Here is a 19,248-nt window from a genome sequence, read left to right as displayed (position 1 = left end):
AGGGGAGGGGAGGGGAGAGCCAGCCTGTCCCTCCTGCCTGCAGTAGGAAAGCCAAGGCATCGCCCAAGAAGGAACCACTCCAGAGGGTTCTGGCATTTTTACCACATCATTTCACCATCGCCATCACTTCCATCACCACCATCATCTCACAGCCGCTCCACCATCACCAGAAGCATCAAAATATACAACATGCTTAGTACCCTCACCCTGACCACTCTCAAGCCAGCATATAATCTTCCCCAACATCTTATAAATGCTTCATTTCTTATAGCCAGGCTTTAATCATCTTTGCACTCTCCTTCCTTCCCTTCTCTCTTTCTCAGAATGCCTCGCCCTCTCTGCACAAGATCACTATTTTATAAGCCCAGGCTGGCTCCAGTATCCCAGCCTTCATGCCTGCCTGAAGGTGGCCCACTCAATCTCTGAACGATGCTGCCACCCCAGTGGGTTCACAGGGGATGGAGTGCAGAGGAAAGCCCCCCTAGTCCTGGAAACACCCCTGCCCACCCAACCACAGCCCTGGGGAAATACAAACTTTCCTTCCAGTCTGACAACCTGCCTCCCAAAGGTATAACAGTCGGGTCTTGGCATGGACTCACTGGGAGTCCCACTGCTGCCAGAGGGAAGGGGGTTGGTTTTGATGGCCTCTAAGACCCCTCTAGGCTCAAACATCCCATAACTCTTTAGTAAGAGACGTGACATTAAGACACCAGGTTTCAAAATTTCAGGACATAGTCGCCATAGATTTTAATAAGGCGGACTGTGCTGGGCCTCCCTGAGAGCCAGTGGGGTGCATCCAGGATGGGGGCTTGGCAATGAATGAGGAGACGCATTCTGACCCGTTGGTCTTGGCTTGGCCTCCCCAGGGCCACAGGACCAGCCTCGGCTCCCACCCCGCCCCCACCATCACTTCCAGCCTCACACTGGAGACTCACTCATTGCACCTGGGCACCTGCAGGTAGTTGAGGTGGACAGTGCCCTTCACGTTGGCATGGAAGGTGAAGAGGCCACCCAGGAGGTAATCCTCAAGCAAGTAGAACTCCGAGTTCTCAGTCAGCTCAGCCAGGGCCCGCAGCAGGAAGATCAGGGAGCAGACCACCCTGCCCTGGGCTCCCATGGCTGTGAAGTGGAGGTCCCAGAGGTGGCTTTGCCTCCCTGGAGAGCTGGCAACCTAACCCCAGGGGATTTGCGCAGACATTTACATATGGGTCCTGTCACTGTCCAAGGAGCAGGAAAGCACCTGGGACAGGCAGAGAAGTTTGAGGGCTCTGAAGGAAGGGGAGGAGGCTGGAATGAGGATGATCCCTTCTTAGGGCACAGCAGAGCCTGGATGGTCCAGGAGAGCCCCATCTGGCAGTAGACAGAGCATGTCCTGCTAACCTGGCCACACCTACACCTTCTGCCATTTAGATGAGGTCAGGTCACATCTCCCTGATGTTTCAAGCATTTGGGAGTAAAGGACACAGATGCTCCCATCAGGAGACAGAGTAGGGGGGCAAAGGGAGCCCACACTCCAGAGCCTGACCAAGTTGGGGCTGGCACGTGGTCGTGTGTCCCGCCCCTGACCCATAGTAGTTGTTCCAAAACAGCAGCCACTGATTCTAAGAACCAGGCATCACGCTGAGTGCTTGTCACTCACCATCATTTAACACTCACAGTAACTAGGACTATTACTAACCCCATTTCACAGGTGAGGAAACTGAGGCACAGAGAAGGTAAGAAACTCAGTGTCGGTTGCACAACAAGCAGAGCTGCGATTCAAATCACACAGCCAGACCTCAGGGCCTGGCTCTTAACCTCCATGCCATATTACATCGCGAGCACCTTGCTTTTGGTCAAAGTAGCAGAACAGCGGCAAAGAGATTGGGAAGTGGGAGTGGGCTCCCACATCTGTCAGCCCAATAATCCATCATCACCTCTGCAGAGGGAGCCCTCTCTAGGTATCCCCCCTTGGATCCAGGACCCAGGGCCAGGGGTGTTGGCAGAAAGGAAAGTTGAAAATTCCTAACGTTGAAGGTGACTGCCCCCAAGGAGTGGAATGGAGGGAGACGGCTCCAGCAGATCAGGGACTGTTTTAATCAAAGACCCTTGTCCACAGAATGCTGTTTTGGTCCTTTCCTGACCCAACAACATGGCCTAGCAGGAGCCTTGGGGGCCTGCTATAAAACGCCCAGCCTAGGTGGATATGTCACAGGCCTGAATGCTGCTCCTGGAGCCCAGGCTTATGGTGGGAGGAGGCTCCAAGGGACAATAAGGGGATTGGAAACTCAGTACTGTCCCCCTGCCCACCCCTGCCAAACCCTGATCCTCCTTCAAGGGCCAGTTGGAGCCTCACCTCCTCCTAGAACCCTTTCCTGGTGCCAGTTCACGGGAACAACTTCTGCTCTGCGTTGCAGTGACTCTTCCACCTGTATCAGCACTGCGCCCCTGGTGACAGACCTACATCATTGACCAGCTCCTGCTGACATGTGTGTCTACACTCGAGGAACATTGAGGCAGCATGTCCAGCCGGCCTGGACTGGACATCAGCTCTGTGTGCTGTGTGAGAATGGGCAGGTTACTTAAGCTCTCTGAGCCTCTGTTTGCTACTGAAATAGGAATAATAATTCTAGCCTCATGAGATCGGTGTGGGGATTAAATAAGAAGGCATGTGTGAACGGCGGGGTGCAGGGCAGACCCTGGAGAAAGGTAAATTTGCCAGAGTGCGAGATTGTCCTTTCTTGTAATGAAATGAACTGCCCTGGGGGGCACCCCGGGCTCTGAGCCCAGCTGAAAGAGCCCAAATCTTCTCGAAGTTACCCTGAAAGATACTGGCTGTGAATTTAGCAACTCCAGAGGGAGCACCCCCTCCCTCGCCCCTGACCTCCCCTGGGGTGGAGTCAACCCACAGACATTGAAAACAACAGGGGGAGGCCTCTGGGTGCTGTGGAAAGATGCAGGATTTGCTGCGTGATTTGGGGCCTGGCCCTGGCCCTCTCTGGGTGTATGTCAAACAGTGGGGGGTGGGGAGATCCAACCCATAGAATGAAAGGAAGAGCCCTGCATGGGATGTCTGGAGGTGTGGGTTCTGGTCCTAGCTCTCCCCTCTCCTGACCTCAGTTTCCTCATCTGTACAATGGGGAGGTCCTCTTTGGAACTTATTCACCCTCCGTGTCAGCAGGTCAAAAGCCCCAGCACTAATTCACAGTGTCTATCGGTTCTCTCCAGACTCCTCCCCCTTTTGCCACACCCCAAGCTCAGACCCTTATAACTTCCTGTCTGGACCTCCCCGTCTGCCTCAGGTTGACAGTTTAAATCCCTGAAGGACAGCTCTGAGTCTATCACAGCTTGGCTCTAACGCCCCCTGGGACTCCACATTGCTGTAGGATCACAGCCGAGCTCCTGGCCTTGGCTTTCAAGGCCTCCCCAGCTTGGCCCCAGCTCACGCATCCTGCCCCGCCTGCTCTCTCCTGCGCTGTGTGCCCCAAACTACAGCCACATTGGCCTCCTTGGAACGCGGTCCCTGGTGGCGTTCTAGGAGCCCCCGAGACCACTGTCCTCTGCCCGGCCAGATACTTAGGGAGCCGTGAAGACAATAACTAAACAGCACTTTTCTGGGGTGTATCGTATGCCAGGCACAGTGCCAAGCACTTTTTGTGCATCATATCGTTTAGCTACCCTGCAAAGCAGCCATTATTACTCCCATTTTTAAAGTGAAGAAACTGAAGCTGAACAGTTAAGCAACTTGCCGAAAAGCACACATTTAATAGGGAGTGACGCTAGAATTTATTTATTTTAATTTTTTTGGCCGCACCGCACAGCTTGCGGGATCTTAGTTCCCGGATGAGGGACTGAACCCGGGCCCACAGCAGTGAAAGCACCGGGTCCTAACCACTGGACCGCCAGGGAATTCCCAATGACACTAGAATTTAGACCCAAGCTGCCAAGCTCTCAACCCTGTACTGTCTGATTTGGGTGTGTTCTGCCCTCAGGAGCTACACCCACCACGGGGGTGGGGACTGGTGCCGCCCTCTCCCAGTGCAGGTCCCACCTCAAGGCCAAGGTGTTGGTGAAGGACCAGTTCCAGGCACAATGAGTGTGTGCGTCAGTTTGAAGAGGGAGAATAAAGATGCCAGTTGCTGGGTGGCCCTGGAATGTTCTGGAGGCTCCCAGTCAAGTCAGATTATTTAGCAAAGCTTGGGGGTAAGGGGTTGGTAGAGAAAAAGAGCATCTAAGTTAACTGGAGCCCCCTGGGTGTGGCGTTGTGGAGGACAAGAGTGGCTGAGAAAACCATGTATCCAGAGGGCACTAGCAGAGCCCACTATGTGCCAGGGCTGGGTGGGGCACAAGGGACACAGCCAGGACACACTAGGGATACGGCTTGCGGTCTGGAGACAGAAATCAGGGCCATGTGCTCGTGAAGGCAGCACATGCTGGAAGATGCCAGGGGCACCAGGGCCATCCATAGTGTGGCGTATTGTATCAGAGCTGAGAGGGTCTGCAGAGCTCCACAAACCTACCCATTATACAGATGGGGAAACTGAGGCCCAGAGAGGGCCAGTCGCCAAAGGGCCGGAAAAGCAGGTGGATTTCCCCTGGGCTCCAATCAAGTCAAAAGCATGTCGGGACAGCTCTATGATGACCCACGCTGTGCTGGTTGCCAAGAAGGGGTAAGGAGGAGGGAAGGTGTGGGCCAGCCAAGAGCTCCACGGGGGAGGCAGCGTCTGTGCCACGAAGAATGGGAGGAGGATGGGGATAATGAGCACAAGTTATTTCTATCATTAACACGTTTGCAGGGCTCATTCTATGCCAGGCTGCCATCCCGTTTTATTCTCACTACCTTTTGAGGTGCTGTTATTATCTCTCCATTTTTCAGATGAGGAGACTGAGGTTCAGAGAGGGACAGTAACTTATTCAAAGCCACATGGCAAGTATGTGGATTGGAGGAATCCAAGACCCTAATGGGGGGTCATGGGAATGGTGTTGGCCAAGGCACTCCAATGAGGAAGGAATGATGGGGTCCCCCTGCTTAGTGGGGGCTATTAGTCCAGATGGATGATCTTCTCTGAAGACTAAAATCTGAAGAAGGAGCTCTGGATAGAAAGTCAGAAGTCTTGGCTTCTGGTTCAGCTCTGCCCCAACCTGAAGGCTGCCCTCACACAAGTGGCTTCCATTCTCTGGGCCTCAGTCTCCCCACCTGTAAAATGGACTCGGTGCTTCTTAACATTTCAGGGGCAAGGATCCTTTTGAGATTCTGATGAAAACCCTGGACACTAATACACACACTGACAGATGCAGCCGTGCGCCCAGATCCAGGAAGACACAAGGCTCAGTCCGTGACCCTTGAGATGCCCTGGGCTGGATGATCTCCGCGGTCCCCTCTAGCCTTGACATCACCTAAGAAGGGCAAGTGGGTGAGGCTAGGGCACTGGCTGCCCTGAGAACAAATGTCCAGGAACACCAAGGCCCTGCAGTTCTCCTTCAGGGCTGCACCCAGAGCACATGCCCCACGGTGGCCCAGGCTGAACACACTGCCATCCTCACGGCCCAGTCCAGGGCCCGAGGTCCCCATGATCACACCTGTGTGGCTACTGGTTGCCAAGGTGATGGAGAACCATGACAGACTTATGCAAAGTTCATGGGGCAGGGGCGAGCCATGGAAATAGGGGCCCGGGAGATGCTGCCCATTTGCCTTACATCTGCTTCCCTGGGTGCTTATAGAAAGGAACTAGCCATGTTTGCTTTGGGCAGGAGGGGGCCGCCCTGAACTTCCTCCCTCTCCCCGCCATGGTGGTTGGAGGGGCCTAGAGTGCAGGGGGGAGCCCCCAAAAGGGGCATGACCCCAGGGACTGGGTGCTGCATCGGCTTCTCTCCCCTACCCCACCTTTGTACATCCTGTTTGCTTCTGTGCCCCACCCACCATTTCCCCTGTCTCTTTCCTACCAGTACTGCCTCCTCCAGGACAAAATTGGGCAGCTGGAAACCTAGCTCCAATCCAGCTGAGGGTAGAACAGGGGTAGGCAGGCAGGGCTTCCCCAAGGAGGGTCTGGGAGCTGCACAGCCCCTGAGCCAGCTGGCTTGGTTCAGAGACACCTTGGAAGAGGGCACAGGATAGGCCTCAGAGCTGGTTATCAGAGGACCCAGCCTCATTGGTCACCCCTCTGAGATGTCAAAAGTGTAATGGGTAGGGTGACCCCTAGAAGCTGGGGACCTAGGGGTCAGCTAAGGCCTGAAGGAGGGACTCTGCTGTGGTTGGGACACCTTCTTGAGTCCAGAGATCCACGCAAGCCAGCTTTGTCTCATTCAGAAAAAGATCTGAAGATTCCAAACAACCACAAGCCCAATAAGAGCCCAAAAGGTGATAGTCGCTAAAGGGAGCATAAAGGGCTGGGATGGGGAAGGGGGCTGGTCCTGTTCTGTGGGGCTCTGGACGGCCCCACCCGCACCACTGGACAGGGGCCAACCAGCAGGCCCTAACTCCGCTCAGCTTCCTCGCCTGTAAAATGCGCACAGCCACCTCAAACAAGGGTGATTAAATGGGATGAATACATCAAGCACCTACCTCATACATGATAGTGAATATTACGTTACAGTGTTGATGGCTTTTGTCCTAGTACGGAACTGGCATGGGACCCTCGGTTCTAGGCCCAGTAAAGGGCTAGGGTCTATGATTCTGTATGACTCTCCTTCCTAAGACTCAGATCTCTCCACAAGCCTCACTCTCCTTCCGACAACACCTGCCCGGATGCACCTCACCAAGCAGGTGCCCGGCAGAACATCAGCTCCCTCGTTTCGCCCTGGCCTCTGTGCACCAAATGCTCACGAGACTGAAGAGTACCTGCCACGCACCTGGGGCCTGGAGGGAGGGCATGGCAGAGCCCCAGAACAGAATGCTCATGTACCCCGGCACCTAGGGTCATATGGTACCTGCTCCACCATCCAGGGTGGCTGTCAACAACCCGGGGGAGGGGGACAAGGCTGGCTATGTCTGGAGCCAGTGTCAGCCACACCTACTCCCATCCACCTGCTGGATGGCTCCCACCCAGAAGCTGCTGCATTCCTTCGAGGGACCAGGACAAGGGGGTGCTGGTATAGCCAGCTCTTGCCCCTGTACCTGTCGCTTACTGAACAAGTCTCCCTGAGGCTCCCTAAGCCTCCGTTTCCTCATCTGTGAAATGGGGCCAAAATACTACTCCCTCCCTCCCAGGCTGGTGTGGTCCAAGCTAATTAGCAGGAGCACCTGCCCATGGATAGGTGCTCAGGGAAGCCCAGCTTCATCTCCTTCCTGGGCACAGGCATCCAGGATGAGGGTATTGAGAGGGTGGGCGAAGGTAAGTTCTCACTCACTGAGCATCTCACTCTGCAGGGCACGGGACCTGGCATTTTGTTCTAAAACATGTCATTCGATCCTCAGCTCCCACAGAAACGTCAACTCTGAGAGTGGGGAGGCCAAGGCACAGGTAAGAGGGGTTAAGGCAGGACATCAAGGCCGTGCTCAGTGCCCAGGCAGGCAGACATGAGAAACAGAAACTCAGGCAGTCACCTCCTACTGGTGCACTGGTTACTTCACCCATGCGTGCCTCAGTCTCCTCGTCTGTGAAATGGGACTAACGGATGTCCCTTCGGGGGCTGCGATGAGGATCCGAGGGTGTGACGTCTAAAGCATTTAGCGCAACGCCCGGCACACAGCCTGCGTTCAAGTAATGGTGACTCTTACTATCTCCTACGCCGCCTCTAGACAGAGGACCTACAGGAACTGTGATAACGAATGTGTCGGTAGGGGAATTAATGAAAATGAAGGCGTGACTCTGTGAAGAGTGTGGGTCTGCACCCTGCTGCTTCCTCTTGCCCCCCAGGAGCTCCAGGTCTGCCTGGCGACCAGGGCACTGGTGGCCCCTCATTTCTTTAGCATGCACGCCCCACTGGCGGCACCGCGGTGGCAGGGACATCCAGCCTCAGTCAAATGGTTCACGCTCCAGCCCAGGCCTGCGGCTGGGCCCCCGGCCACAGCAGGGAAATGAAGAGGCTCCTTGGGCCACCGTGGACATGGGGACTTACTGCAGTGACCATGCAAAGAGGCCTCGATCACCCGGGTGGGCACTGGGCCTTTGGGAGCCACCAGCCCCACGTCTGGGGGACAAGGGAGGGCAGACAGAACAGAGTGAACGATAGCTTTGAGCCACCCCCTGACCTCGTTCAGTGGGGTCAGAGGCACCAGGATAAAATGACACTGGTAGAGGCATAGCTCCTGGGAGGCATAGGTCCCTGGGAGTCGGGGACCTGATGGAGCAGGTGGCAAGGACCATGGGCTGTGGCACCCGTAGCCCTGGGCTCTAACCCAGCCCTTTACTAACCAGCTATGTGACCTTGGGCTTGTCATTCTACCTCTGAACTCCATAGCCCTTCCATAGAATGTTGTAATAGTTACCTGGTAAGGTCAATGTCAAGGCTCTGAGACTAGGTAGGTAAAACACTACCAGTCATCAGCCAGCTCTGCGGCTGTCTCAGCGTGACCTTGAATAAGTCACTCCACTCAGCAACGTTAACGAGGCCTATGTATCCCCCAACGACAAAAGGCAGCTGCCTCCCTTTCCTTCCGTGAGCTCCAGCCAGAGCACTCTGGGGGCTGCCCTTTGTCCCTGACTCAAGCCCCCTTTGGCACAAATCAGTAGCAGCCCCTGGGTGAGCCAGGGCACGGGTTCTGCCCGGAGTTGGGTCCCCTTCCCTCCCCACAGCTCTGAGAGCCTCCAGCCAACAGCCCTAACCAATGGACCCTCGGACAGGGTGGCGTCTGTGTGGTTCAGGACCAGCTCTGTTTACATTACCTGTGGTTGGAGACAGGTCAGGACACACGTGTCTTCCCCTCCAAGTCAGCTGGCCCAGGTGGGTTTAGACCCACGGATTCCAGGCTCAAGCTAACTGGCCACGGTTGCTCCCTGCCATGTCACCTGGCCAACTGAGCCGATCTTTGCGAGCCATGTGTGGACATCTGGGTGGAAGAGAGAGAACGGGTTTTGGAATCAGACGGACCTGGGTTTCCACCCCACTGATAGCATACCCTCAGCAAGTCCCTTCACCTTTCTACACCCCAGGGCCCTCACCTGCGAAATGGGAGCACAGCAGCTCTTCCTAAGACTTGTGAGTGAGAAAACATACGCATAGTCTTTGGCACGTGTATGGCTCAGGGTTCTGAAGAGAAGCAGAACCTCTATGAGGCGTAGAGAGACAGACACAGGGAGAGAGATTTATTGTAACGAAGTAGCTCACGTGATCATGGAGGCTGTTAAGTTCAGAATTTGTAGTGCCGGCCAGCAGGCCAGAGACGCAGGAAGTTGCAGTTGAGTCCAAAGGCAGCCACTGGCAGAATTCCTTCTTGCTTGGGGGAGACCAGTGTCTGTTCTGTTAAGGCCTTCAACTGATTGGATGGGGCCCACCCACATTATGGAGGGCGATCTGCTTTCCTCAAAGTCCACTGATTTAAATGTTATTCTCATCCAAAAAAACACCTCCATGGAAACATCCAGAATAATGCTTACGTAGATATCTGGGCACCATAGCCCAGCCAAGTTGACCCATAAACTTAACTATCACAGTACATAACAGTGGTTGTTATAACATGGATAAATGGGTTACATTGTTGAATCATTACCTATCTGAGCACTTATATGAATTAACTCATTGAATTCTCAAGACAACCTGTGTGCATGTGAGTGCACACATGTGCGTGCGTGTGTGTGTGTGTGTGTGTGGTTATTTCCATCTAAGACATGAAGAGACAGAGGGTCAGAGAGATTGCACAACTTTTTGGAGCCGGGATTTGAACCCAGGCCCTCCGGCGCCAGAGTTCCTGCCACCCACAGCAGGGATTCCCGGCATCAGTGCTCACCCTTCCTTCCATCACACCAAGGGCACTGCCCTCCTGACACCTAATGACACACTGGCAACTCCGTCGGATGTAGAAGGTGACCAGTCCCCACCAACCCCACCAGAAAGACCACCGACTTGGTTAAGTAAGAGGCATTTTATTAGGTGGCATCAGGCAGATCCTATTGCCACCTCACAGTGTAGAACCAGTAGAATCAGGAACACCTCCAGCCCCCCGCCGCCTGACCTGGCCCCTTGTGGGAAACAACCCGGGCAGCATCAGGACCCACCCCTGACCGGGGGCCAAGGTGTGTGACCGCGCACTTGGGGAACGGCCACTCCAGCCCCGCGGGGGTCCCATGCCAGCTGTGCTTGAGGAGGGTCCAGCCCTTTCGGGGCCCCCTAAAAGCTGTCCTCCACAGTCACCACTTCTCATACCCTGGCCACCAGAATCTACTCAGGATGCATTTGCAAGTGTCCACCGATTGGCTGCGTCAAGGAACAGGCCTCTTAGGGGCCAGTCCACACAGAGCCACTGACATGCAAAGGAGGAATAATTTGAGAGGCAAGCCTCAGCCCGGGCTGGACGGGGACCCAAGGAGAGGTCTCAGGGTGCTGGGGAAGGTGGGAGCAACATGTACCCGGGCCTGTTCAACCACAGCCAGTGGGTGCTGAGCTCCTGCAGGAAACCCCAGGCTCTAGAGGCAGGACCCGAGAGCTAAGGGAAGCAGCAGGAAGGGCCCCCCAAAGTCTGCCAATCTCACAGCCCAAACAGAAAGGACCAGCACATCCCACATCTTGGCAGGTGGCCTGCAGCAGTCCCCTCAGACCCCCAAACGGAGATAGCCAGGAATCCGTGGGTCTCAGGTGAGCTCAGGCACTCTGGAGCAAGGCACATGGGGTCTAAGGCATTTGGTTGGGCACAGGTACCTGCTGGTACAGGCGCACCTGGGCAAAGAGCTAGTGAGCCGCCCGGACTACAGGGGGCAAGGCCAGCTGGTGCCCCCATGCCCTGCAGCCACGATTTGCCAGCCCTGTAGGCCACTGTGGCCACACGTGACCCTGGACACCCGGAGAAGCCGGGGCCAAGGCCAGGAGCCTCTGTGGGTGGTGAGGTTTGCCAGGGGCCCCCAAGATGCCTCCTTTTCCTCCATGGATCCGTGAGCTACTCTACCACCATTCCTCAGGTCCCTGAGCCACTGGGCCACAGTGTAGAGGAAAGGGAAGGGGACATATGGAGAACCAGCCGGGCACCAAGGTCACACCTACCAGATGGAATTTCTAGGACAGCCGATGGGGTCAAGGGTGGCGGCCCTGTTCTCCCCACAGCGTAATCTCAAACCAGAGCCCGGCATCTGACTCCAAGGGTGGGACAGGCCAGGCCAGTGGGGGGCAGGGGGCAGGCCTCGGCCCTAGAAAGAGGGTCGTCCCGTGGGGAGCGGGTGGAGGGCCTGGGGTGCACTGACGTCAGTCGTTTGGACAGACAGACGGGTGGACGGCAGAGGCGCCGAGCGGGGCTCACTGCATGTACGGGTAGCGCCAATCCCCCAGAGGCTTGTGGGTCTCCTTGATGACCTGGGGTGACGTCCACCGCAGGATGTAGTGGGGCCCTCCTGGCTTGTCATTAGTCCCTGTGGAAAAGACAGCTCTGTTTATCTCCAAAAAGATACAACGGCTCTGGGCAGAGGGAAAAGGAGTGGGGAGGAGCTGATGGAATAAATGGGGCACCATGGGCAGAGGGAAAAGGAGTGGGGAGGAGGAATAAATGGGGCACCATGGGCAGAGGGAAAAGGAGTGGGGAGGAGGAATAAATGGGGCACCAGCACGGGCAGCAAATTGCCAAAGTAACCCTAACACAGCCACAGCAGCCAGGGTTTCCCGAGCGCATCTGTGCGGAGGGCACTCAGCCGGAGGTCGGGCAAGGCAGGAGCTGGTGAGCAGGCAGGACGCCCATGCTCCCCAGGTCCCTGCACCCCACCTGCAAGAAGTGTCTGGGAGGCAGTGGGGCACCGTGGAGGGCACTGGACTGGGAGTCGGGAGACCTGGCTTCCGGCCCTTGGGAACTCTGGCAAGTCACCGCCCCTCGCCGACCCTCAGTTTCCCTATTTGTAAACAGGAGGGGGATGGACTTTGGTAGCCTGGAGTATGACAGTAAAAGGTGTGGGCGCTGGGACCCAAATCCCGGCTCCACCACTCTCTAGCCATGTGCCCTTAGGCAAGTCACTTCACTTCCCTGGGCCTCAGTTTCCCCCTGCATAAAATGGGAAGAAGAATGGCAGCACCTGGGCTTCGGCGGCTGTTGGCAGGACTGAGTTAGCACAGGGCCCGGCCCACGGTGCTCAGTAAATGGTGCTACTGCTGCTCCTCTTAACACCCTTGAGATGAAGGACCGAGGGTCTCCCGCCGGGAACTCGGCCCCCCTCTGGAAAGGGGGCCCCACTCACCAGAGGTTCGGGCCCCCCCGAAGGGCTGCTGGCCCACCACCGAGCCAGTGGACTTGTCGTTGATGTAGAAGTTGCCGGCAGCGTTCCTCAGCATCTCTGTGGCCTCCCGGACGACATCCCTACAAGGCAGGGCAGTGGTAAGAGGGCGGCCAGCTCACCCTCATTCCAGATCCAGGGCCAACCTCCAACACCCCCGTCCCAGCCCACATGGGCCACCCTGGTGAGCATGAGGCCAGCCGCCAGCTATGGGCCCTTGACAGGCTCCCAGGAGTCTCTGAGCCTCAGCCTCCTCCTCTGAAAAGGGGGTTAGCACGCCTCCCTCGCAGGGCATCTGTGAGGGCTGGATGAGGCTCAGGCTGTACGTACTCGAGGGAGTGGCCCATCTCGGTCCAGTTTTCCTGCCTTTGGGAGCTGGGGAACCTCCAGACCCCTAGCCTGCCCCTCAGGTTCCAATCCCGCCTCCACTCTTTTTTTTTTTTTTAAACAATTCAATGTTTTCTTTTTTCTCTCTTTTTTTAAAAATTTATTTTATTTATTTATTTTTGGCTGCACTGGGTCTTCATTGCTGCGCGTGGGCTTTCTCTAGTTGCGTCGAGCAGGGGCTACTCTTCGTTGCGGTGCGCGGGCTTCGCATTGCGGTGGCTTCTCTCGTTGCGGAGCACAGGCTCTAGGCACACAGGCTTTGGTAGTTATGGCACGCGGGCTCAGTAGTTGTGGCTTGCGGGCTCTAGAGCGCAGGCTCAGTAGTTGTGGCACATGGGGTTAGTTGCTCCGCGGCATGTGGGATCTTCCCGGACCAGGGCTTGAACCTGTGTCCCTTGCATTGGTGGGCAGATTCTTAACCACTGCGCCACCAGGGAAGCCACCCCCCTCCACTCTTAAAGGCAGACAAAGGGAGACAAGCAGTACCACGGAGAAAGGAAAGGGCAAAGCCTCGGGTTTAGTGTCCCGGTGCTCAAGTTGGAATCCTGCCTCTGCCAGACAAGCAGTGCACCCGGGCCCGAGCCTCTGTCTTCCACCCTGCAGCCCCATCAGACCCGGGGAGCAGGTCAAAGGCACCGATTCCCCAGCCCCACCCCTAGACACCTACATTCAGCAGCCGAGAGTGGGGCCCCGGAATCTGCATTTTAACAAAGAGCCCACTGCCTGTGTCTACCTGCCGGTCAGGGCAGAGGTGAGGAGAATGGAGAGAAGCAAGGGCAGCATTATTACTAGGATCAGCGCCCAGGAGGCAGTCTCCAGGGACAGCAGGGTCCTATGGGGACAGGACACCAGGACTAGAGCGGAGGGGCTGCGGCCACTCACTTATCCTGGGCAAATACTGCCCCCGTGAGGCCATAGCTCGTGGTGCTGTCGACCAGCCTCAGCGTCTCTTTGTACTTGTCATCCGGGTAGACGTACACGGTCAGCACAGGTCCGAAGATCTCCTGGGAGAGAAGCCCCAGGGTCAGGCCCCACCTGGACCAACACCCCGAGGCCTCCCGTCTCCCTGCTCTGGCCTCCGCCTCTCCCCATCCCCCTCCTCAGCCCCTGCAGGAAGGGCCAGGCGCTGCCTCCCGCTGGGTTCCCTCGGGGTTGGCTTCCACCCGGCCCACCCCACCCCAACCTGGCAGAAGATCCAAGGAGTCTCTGGCCTCCCTGCCAGCCAGACCCACACCCAGAGTCAAGGGCCCAGGCCCTTGGAAAGGAGAGACTTCTGGCAACAGCCGGCCCAGGAATTGCCCGACGGTATCACCGTCCCCTCTGCCATCGAGGGGCTGGGGGAAGACCCCCACCCCTGCACTGTCCTCCTGACCCCCCCTGACCTCTCGGAGACTCAGTTTCTCATCTGTAAAATGGGAACGATATGCCCACCTCATCTCTGTCAAATGCCCGGCCCACAGTTAAGAGTCTACAAGTGCCAGCCACTGAGACGGCCGCAGGGACCTCGGTGGCTGCGGACAGCGCAAGTGCCATGACACCAGCCCGGGTCAGCAGTGTCGAAGACACAGCACTGGATTTGGGGTCAGGAGGCCCTAGCTCAGGGCCTGGCTCTGCTCTCACCGGGTGTGAGATGGTCCCCTCGTAGGGCCTCGCTTTCCACATCTGCGAGATGGGATGACGCCCCGTGAAGCACCAGGGCCCTGTGCGTGTGCCATGCTCGGGGGAGAGGCTGCCTCCTCCCGGCCCCGGGCCGCCCGCCCCATCACCTCCTTCATGATGGGATCCTGGGGGTCCTTGCTCTCGATGATGCAGGGCTCCACGAAGTAGCCCACGGAGTCGTCACACTGGCCCCCAGCCAGGACGGTGAGGCTGGGCGAGGAGTGGGCGTGCTCCAGCCACTTCCTGATGCGGCTGAAGGACTGGGGGAGTAGGGTGGGGTAGGGGGCGTCAAGGGCTGGCTGGAGGCCATTCCCAGCAGCAGCCCCCTGACACACTCACCCCAAACACCTGTCCCTGAAGGGCCCAAATTCTGAAGTGGGGGGAGCGGGGGGAGGGGGCCCTGACAGCAAAAGTCGGGGCCTGGCTGAACCAGGGCAGAGACAAGGGCAGATGTGCACGCTTGTGTGTGTGTGTGTGTGTGTGTGTGTTACAACTACAAACATCACAAGCACACATATGCATGTATGGCCGTGAATTTGTAGGTTTACGTACGTAGGCACACATATGCCTGCACTATATGGACGTGTTTGTTATGTGTGTTTGTGCGTGCACACCCACAAGTGTGCCTATATACACATGTGAACCTGTACACCAATGTTTCTCTGCAGGATATGTGTGCATGCGGGCGTGCGTGTGTACGTGGGTGAATCTACAGGCATGCTCCCACTCAGAGATCTAAATGAACGTGCTCGCGGCTGTGCATGTACGTGCGCGTTCGGGTTGATGCATGCGGTGTACAGGCCTGTTTGTATGTGTGCGTATGAACACAGGCACTTAAAGGGGGCTTGTCGAGCCTGGGGCAGGGTGTGCGGGAGGCGAGTTGCCCTCTGGGTACGGATGCCTCCACCCTTTTCAGAGCTGGCAGGGGTGGTGCGGGTGTATGCGTGGCTATCAGGCTGCCCTGCTCGAAGCAGCAGGTCTGGGTCGCCCCTATAGCTGTTCCTACGCCTCCCACCCAGTCCAGGCACGGGACCCCCGGGAACGGCCTGCTTCCTGCTCATACCTTGGCATCAATCACGGCGGAGAAGAAGCTCCCAAAATCCTCTGCAGGCTGGAAGCAAGGGAGACATGGGAGGAGACAGAGTCGGAGACAAAGGGAGCGCCCTCCCCGCACCCCCTCACCAGCCTCCAATCCCATCAGCCCCCCGCTGGGCCATGGCGGGGAGGCCGGCGCCACTCACGTTGCCCACTTTGATCCTGCTGCGCTCCTCCAGCAGCCGCCCTTTGATCTGCGACCACAGCGAGCGGGGCACGTAGAGGCGGGAGCAGGCCGAGCACTTCTGGCCGCCGTACTCGAAGGCTGAGCGCAGGGTCCCGCTCACCACGCTGTCCACGTCGGCCGAGCGGTGCACAAAGTGGAAGTTCTTCCCGCCACACTCTTCAGGGGTGGGGCGGGGCGGTGGAGGAGCATGAGGAGGGGGTGGGCTCCCCAGGCCAGCGAGGGGCCCGACGCACTGCCCACACCCGTCCGCAGGGCCCTGCGACCAGCCCCAGTACTGGCAGGACAAGGGCACGAGAAGGCAGAGTCGGAGCCCAATAACCTCCCAGAAACTGATCAGCCAGGCCTGTCCTCCCACCCTAGGGATGAGAAAACGGAGGCCCAGGCAAGGGCGAAGGGCACCAGGGGGCATCAGGACCAGCTCCCCCAGCTCACAGATGAGAAAACTGAGCCCTGGGGCTGCTGCCCAACATAAAGGCAGAGGAAGGACCAGAACCCAAGGCTCCCCAAAGCTGGCCCACTCCCTGCAGTGGGCACGGCTTCCTCTGAGCCTTCCCCTGACCCCCACCCAGCGAGAGGAGAGGGGCCCGCCCCAGGTCCACGGCCAGGGCTGGCCCCTCTTCCTGATCCACGGTGGAGACACCCCTCCTCGATCTCCTTGGCATGAGGGAGCCTCGGCAGATCACCCCACCCTCGGGGCCTCGGCTTCCTCACTCCGTTAAACATCAGCTACTAGCAGCTCGTTACAAAGCACTTCGGGCTCCGTCTCGCTGAAGCCTCACAGCAGCCTCCCATTATTATCCCACTTTAAAGACAAGAAAACTGAGGCACAGAGAGATAAAAGTCTCATACTCAAGGGGGGAAGCCGTAGAGTAAGTAGTGGTCTCTCTCCCTCAGGGAGATGGTGGGAAGGAGACAGAACAGAAAACCATGGACAGCTCACACAAGGGACTCACTGTCCCCCATCTCGTGAAGGCTGGACTGGCGCACACTGGGGAACCGGAAGTTGGAGATGCAACAGCTGGCCCTGAGGAGGGTCACCTGCCCTGACACCCCCATCACAGCTCCCACCAGCTTAAGAGGCAAACGATTATATATAGGATGGATAAACAATAAGGTCCTGCTGTAGAGCACAGGGAACTAGATTCAATATCCTGGGATAACTCATGACGGAAAAGAATATGAAAAAGAATCCATGTATACGTATAACTGACTCACTTTGCTGTACAGTGGAAATTAACCCAGTATTATAAACTCAACTATACTTCAATAAAATTTTACAAAGTTCCCACCCGCTCAGGCGTGGGGTCCAGTCTCCCTGTGAGCCCCCACTTCACCCCCAGGAGCAAGAATGCTGAACCACCAGCTCCAGCTCTGCCATTACTGCACTGTGTGAGCCTGGACAGCCCTCCCTCTCGAGAGGTCTCAGCGTCTTCCCAGAGTGTGTTCCATGAAAAACATGGTCCAGGGGCTCCTCTGTCAAAACAGGGTTGTGTATTCCAAAGAGTTTGGGAAACACTGCACATCAGCCTTTGCTCTTGAAGATGAGCAATGCGTATATTAGTGCATTAAAGGCTCTGAGAAGTCCTGCAGGTGAGGAATCCGTTTTACTTTAAACACAGTGCACTCCAAATATCCTTGACCATGAAACTGTTTCTTTGTGGGAAAATTATTTTGACAAGACCTGGCCCTGCTGACCTCTCAGCACCATCTCCTGCCACCCGCCCTCCCTCCCTTCCCCAGCTACACTGGCCTTGTTTCTTCAAACACAAGCTCATTCCCACCTCATGGCCTCTGCATTTGCCATTTCCTTGGCCTAGATCTGGGCTGTGCAACAGGGTAGCCACCAGCCACAAGTGGCTATTTAAGTTCAAATTAATTAAAATTAAATGAAACCAAACTTTCACTTCCTCTGCCATGCCAGCCACGTTTCAAGTGCCCTGCGGCCACACGTGGCGAGAGGCTATACTATTGGACAGCACAGATACAGCCCATGTCCATTACTGCAGAAAGTTCTAGCGGACAGTGCGGGTGCCCATGATGGCCCATCCTCTGGACCTTTGCGAAGCTGGTTTCTTTTCATTGCTCAGGTTTCAGCTCAAATGTTCCCTCCCTGAAGAGGCCTCCCACCCCACCAGCCACCCTAAGTCACAGTCCCACCACGCCCAGCCCTTGAGGATCCCTGCCTGTCACCTCTTTGCCCTCCTTTAATTATCCACAGCCCTTCTCACTCCCTGACATCATTTATCCAGTTGTTTACTGTCTGCCTCCCGCTGTTGGAATAGAGGTTCGTAACGGCTGGGTCTCTGGGTCTCATCATCTTTTGCATCCCCAGTGTCCAAAAAGTGCCTGTGAACATACTTAATAATTTACTTGCTGAAGGATGGATGGATGAATGAATGAATGGAAGGAGAAATGCACACTCAGAGGCATAAATGCTCTGTGTAAGTGCCAGAGCAGGGGCTCCACCCTGAAGGAGTTCTCTGCGTCTGCAGGGCCGCCCCACCTCTGGGGGCATCACCTCCGCCTCCTTTTCTTGCATGGCGGCCAGGGCAGGGAGGGGTCCCTAGGGCTGTAGGGCAGGGCACGGGGAGAAGGGCCCTTACCTCCGGCCAGGCGCGGGAAGGTGTGGAACCGGTCCAGGTTCTGGGCCACTTGCTTCCACAGGTGTTTGAAGGTGCTAAAACCAGAGGACAGGGCAGTGACTAGGGAGCCGGGCTCAGGCACCTGAGAGGGTGAGGGGCCTGGGGGCTAGGGAGCAGGCCCTAGCAGAGGAAGAGCCTGGAGAGCCCAGGGAGGAGTGCTAGGGGCAGCAGCCCCACAGGAGACGGGCAGGGGTCACAGCGGTGGTGGTGGTGGTGGTGGTGATGGTGATGGTGATGGTGATGGGGAACCGAGTAGGTGGTAGCAGCTGGAAATGGGCTGCATTCTGGGCCTACAAGGAGGGAGCAAGGGGAGGCCTGGCGGCAAGATAGTGCAGAGAAGGGCCAGGCTTTGAGGCCAGGGCATGCCGGGTTTGAGTCCTGACTCAGGCATACACGGTTGTGTGATCTTGCGACCAACGCTTAACCTCTGTGAGCCTCAAATTCTGTGCCACATCTGGGAACTGGAAAGAACAATTCCACGTGGCAGGGCTGTTCTGTGACGGCTCTAATGCGAGTCAAGTGCTTGGGACAGTGCTGGGTATGCTATGGGTGCCTGATGGGGGACAGGCACCACCGTGGTCTGCGAGGGGCACCACGAGCTCACGCCCAGGCTCCAGAGAACCAAAGAGGGTCCTGGGAGAGGCAGCTCAGGCCCCTACCTCCTCCCTGGGCTCCAAGTGTGACCAACCTCAGCACCACAAAACAATAAAAATGCTAATCACCAGGGAGCTGGCGACACAGTAGCTAATACTAATTTATGACTTTCCTACCTTTAAGCCCGCTGCTCATCAGAGCATGGCAAATGGGGGCCAGGCCCGCTCCACCCGCTAATAGGCAGAGACCCATGGGGCCCGTGGCTGGCAGAGCGGGCCTTTTGGAAAACAGCCCTCCTCAGCAATTCTAACGCTGCCACCGCCACCCGGCAAACCTTAGCAGGAGTTGTTGTTGCAAGGGA

General features: G+C 56.8%; 2 protein-coding genes across 8 annotated transcripts in view; both read right to left on the bottom strand.

Annotated features, from left to right (window-relative positions):
* Positions 1 to 9,864, bottom strand: part of TAS1R2 (taste 1 receptor member 2) — a 31,495-nt gene extending 21,631 nt beyond the window's left edge. The window contains 1 exon segment of the mRNA XM_022552145.2: positions 936 to 9,864. Within this exon segment, the coding sequence (XP_022407853.2) occupies positions 936 to 1,117 (182 nt within the window). The 5' untranslated portion in view covers positions 1,118 to 9,864.
* Positions 9,865 to 9,985: 121 nt separating this feature from the next.
* ALDH4A1 (aldehyde dehydrogenase 4 family member A1) overlaps positions 9,986 to 19,248 on the bottom strand; it is a 32,707-nt gene continuing 23,444 nt past the window's right edge. For all 7 annotated transcript variants that reach the window (XM_089900039.1, XM_089900057.1, XM_022552144.3 and 4 more), the window contains 7 exons: positions 18,255 to 18,328; positions 15,611 to 15,807; positions 15,433 to 15,480; positions 14,477 to 14,629; positions 13,593 to 13,714; positions 12,288 to 12,406; positions 9,986 to 11,474 (listed from right to left, as the gene is read on the bottom strand). In XM_089900039.1, coding sequence (XP_089756165.1) covers positions 11,362 to 11,474; positions 12,288 to 12,406; positions 13,593 to 13,714; positions 14,477 to 14,629; positions 15,433 to 15,480; positions 15,611 to 15,807; positions 18,255 to 18,328 — 826 coding nt within the window. In that variant the 3' untranslated portion in view covers positions 9,986 to 11,361. The remainder of the gene's footprint in view (positions 11,475 to 12,287; positions 12,407 to 13,592; positions 13,715 to 14,476; positions 14,630 to 15,432; positions 15,481 to 15,610; positions 15,808 to 18,254; positions 18,329 to 19,248) is intronic.

The sequence above is a fragment of the Delphinapterus leucas genome, chromosome 1 (genome assembly GCF_059928025.1).
Source record: "Delphinapterus leucas isolate spDelLeu-1000000601 "Yukka" chromosome 1, BTC_Dleu_Yukka2, whole genome shotgun sequence".
Lineage (NCBI taxonomy): Eukaryota > Metazoa > Chordata > Mammalia > Artiodactyla > Monodontidae > Delphinapterus > Delphinapterus leucas.
Note: the sequence above shows the minus strand (reverse complement) of the source record. Positions and strands in the feature narration are given on the sequence as shown.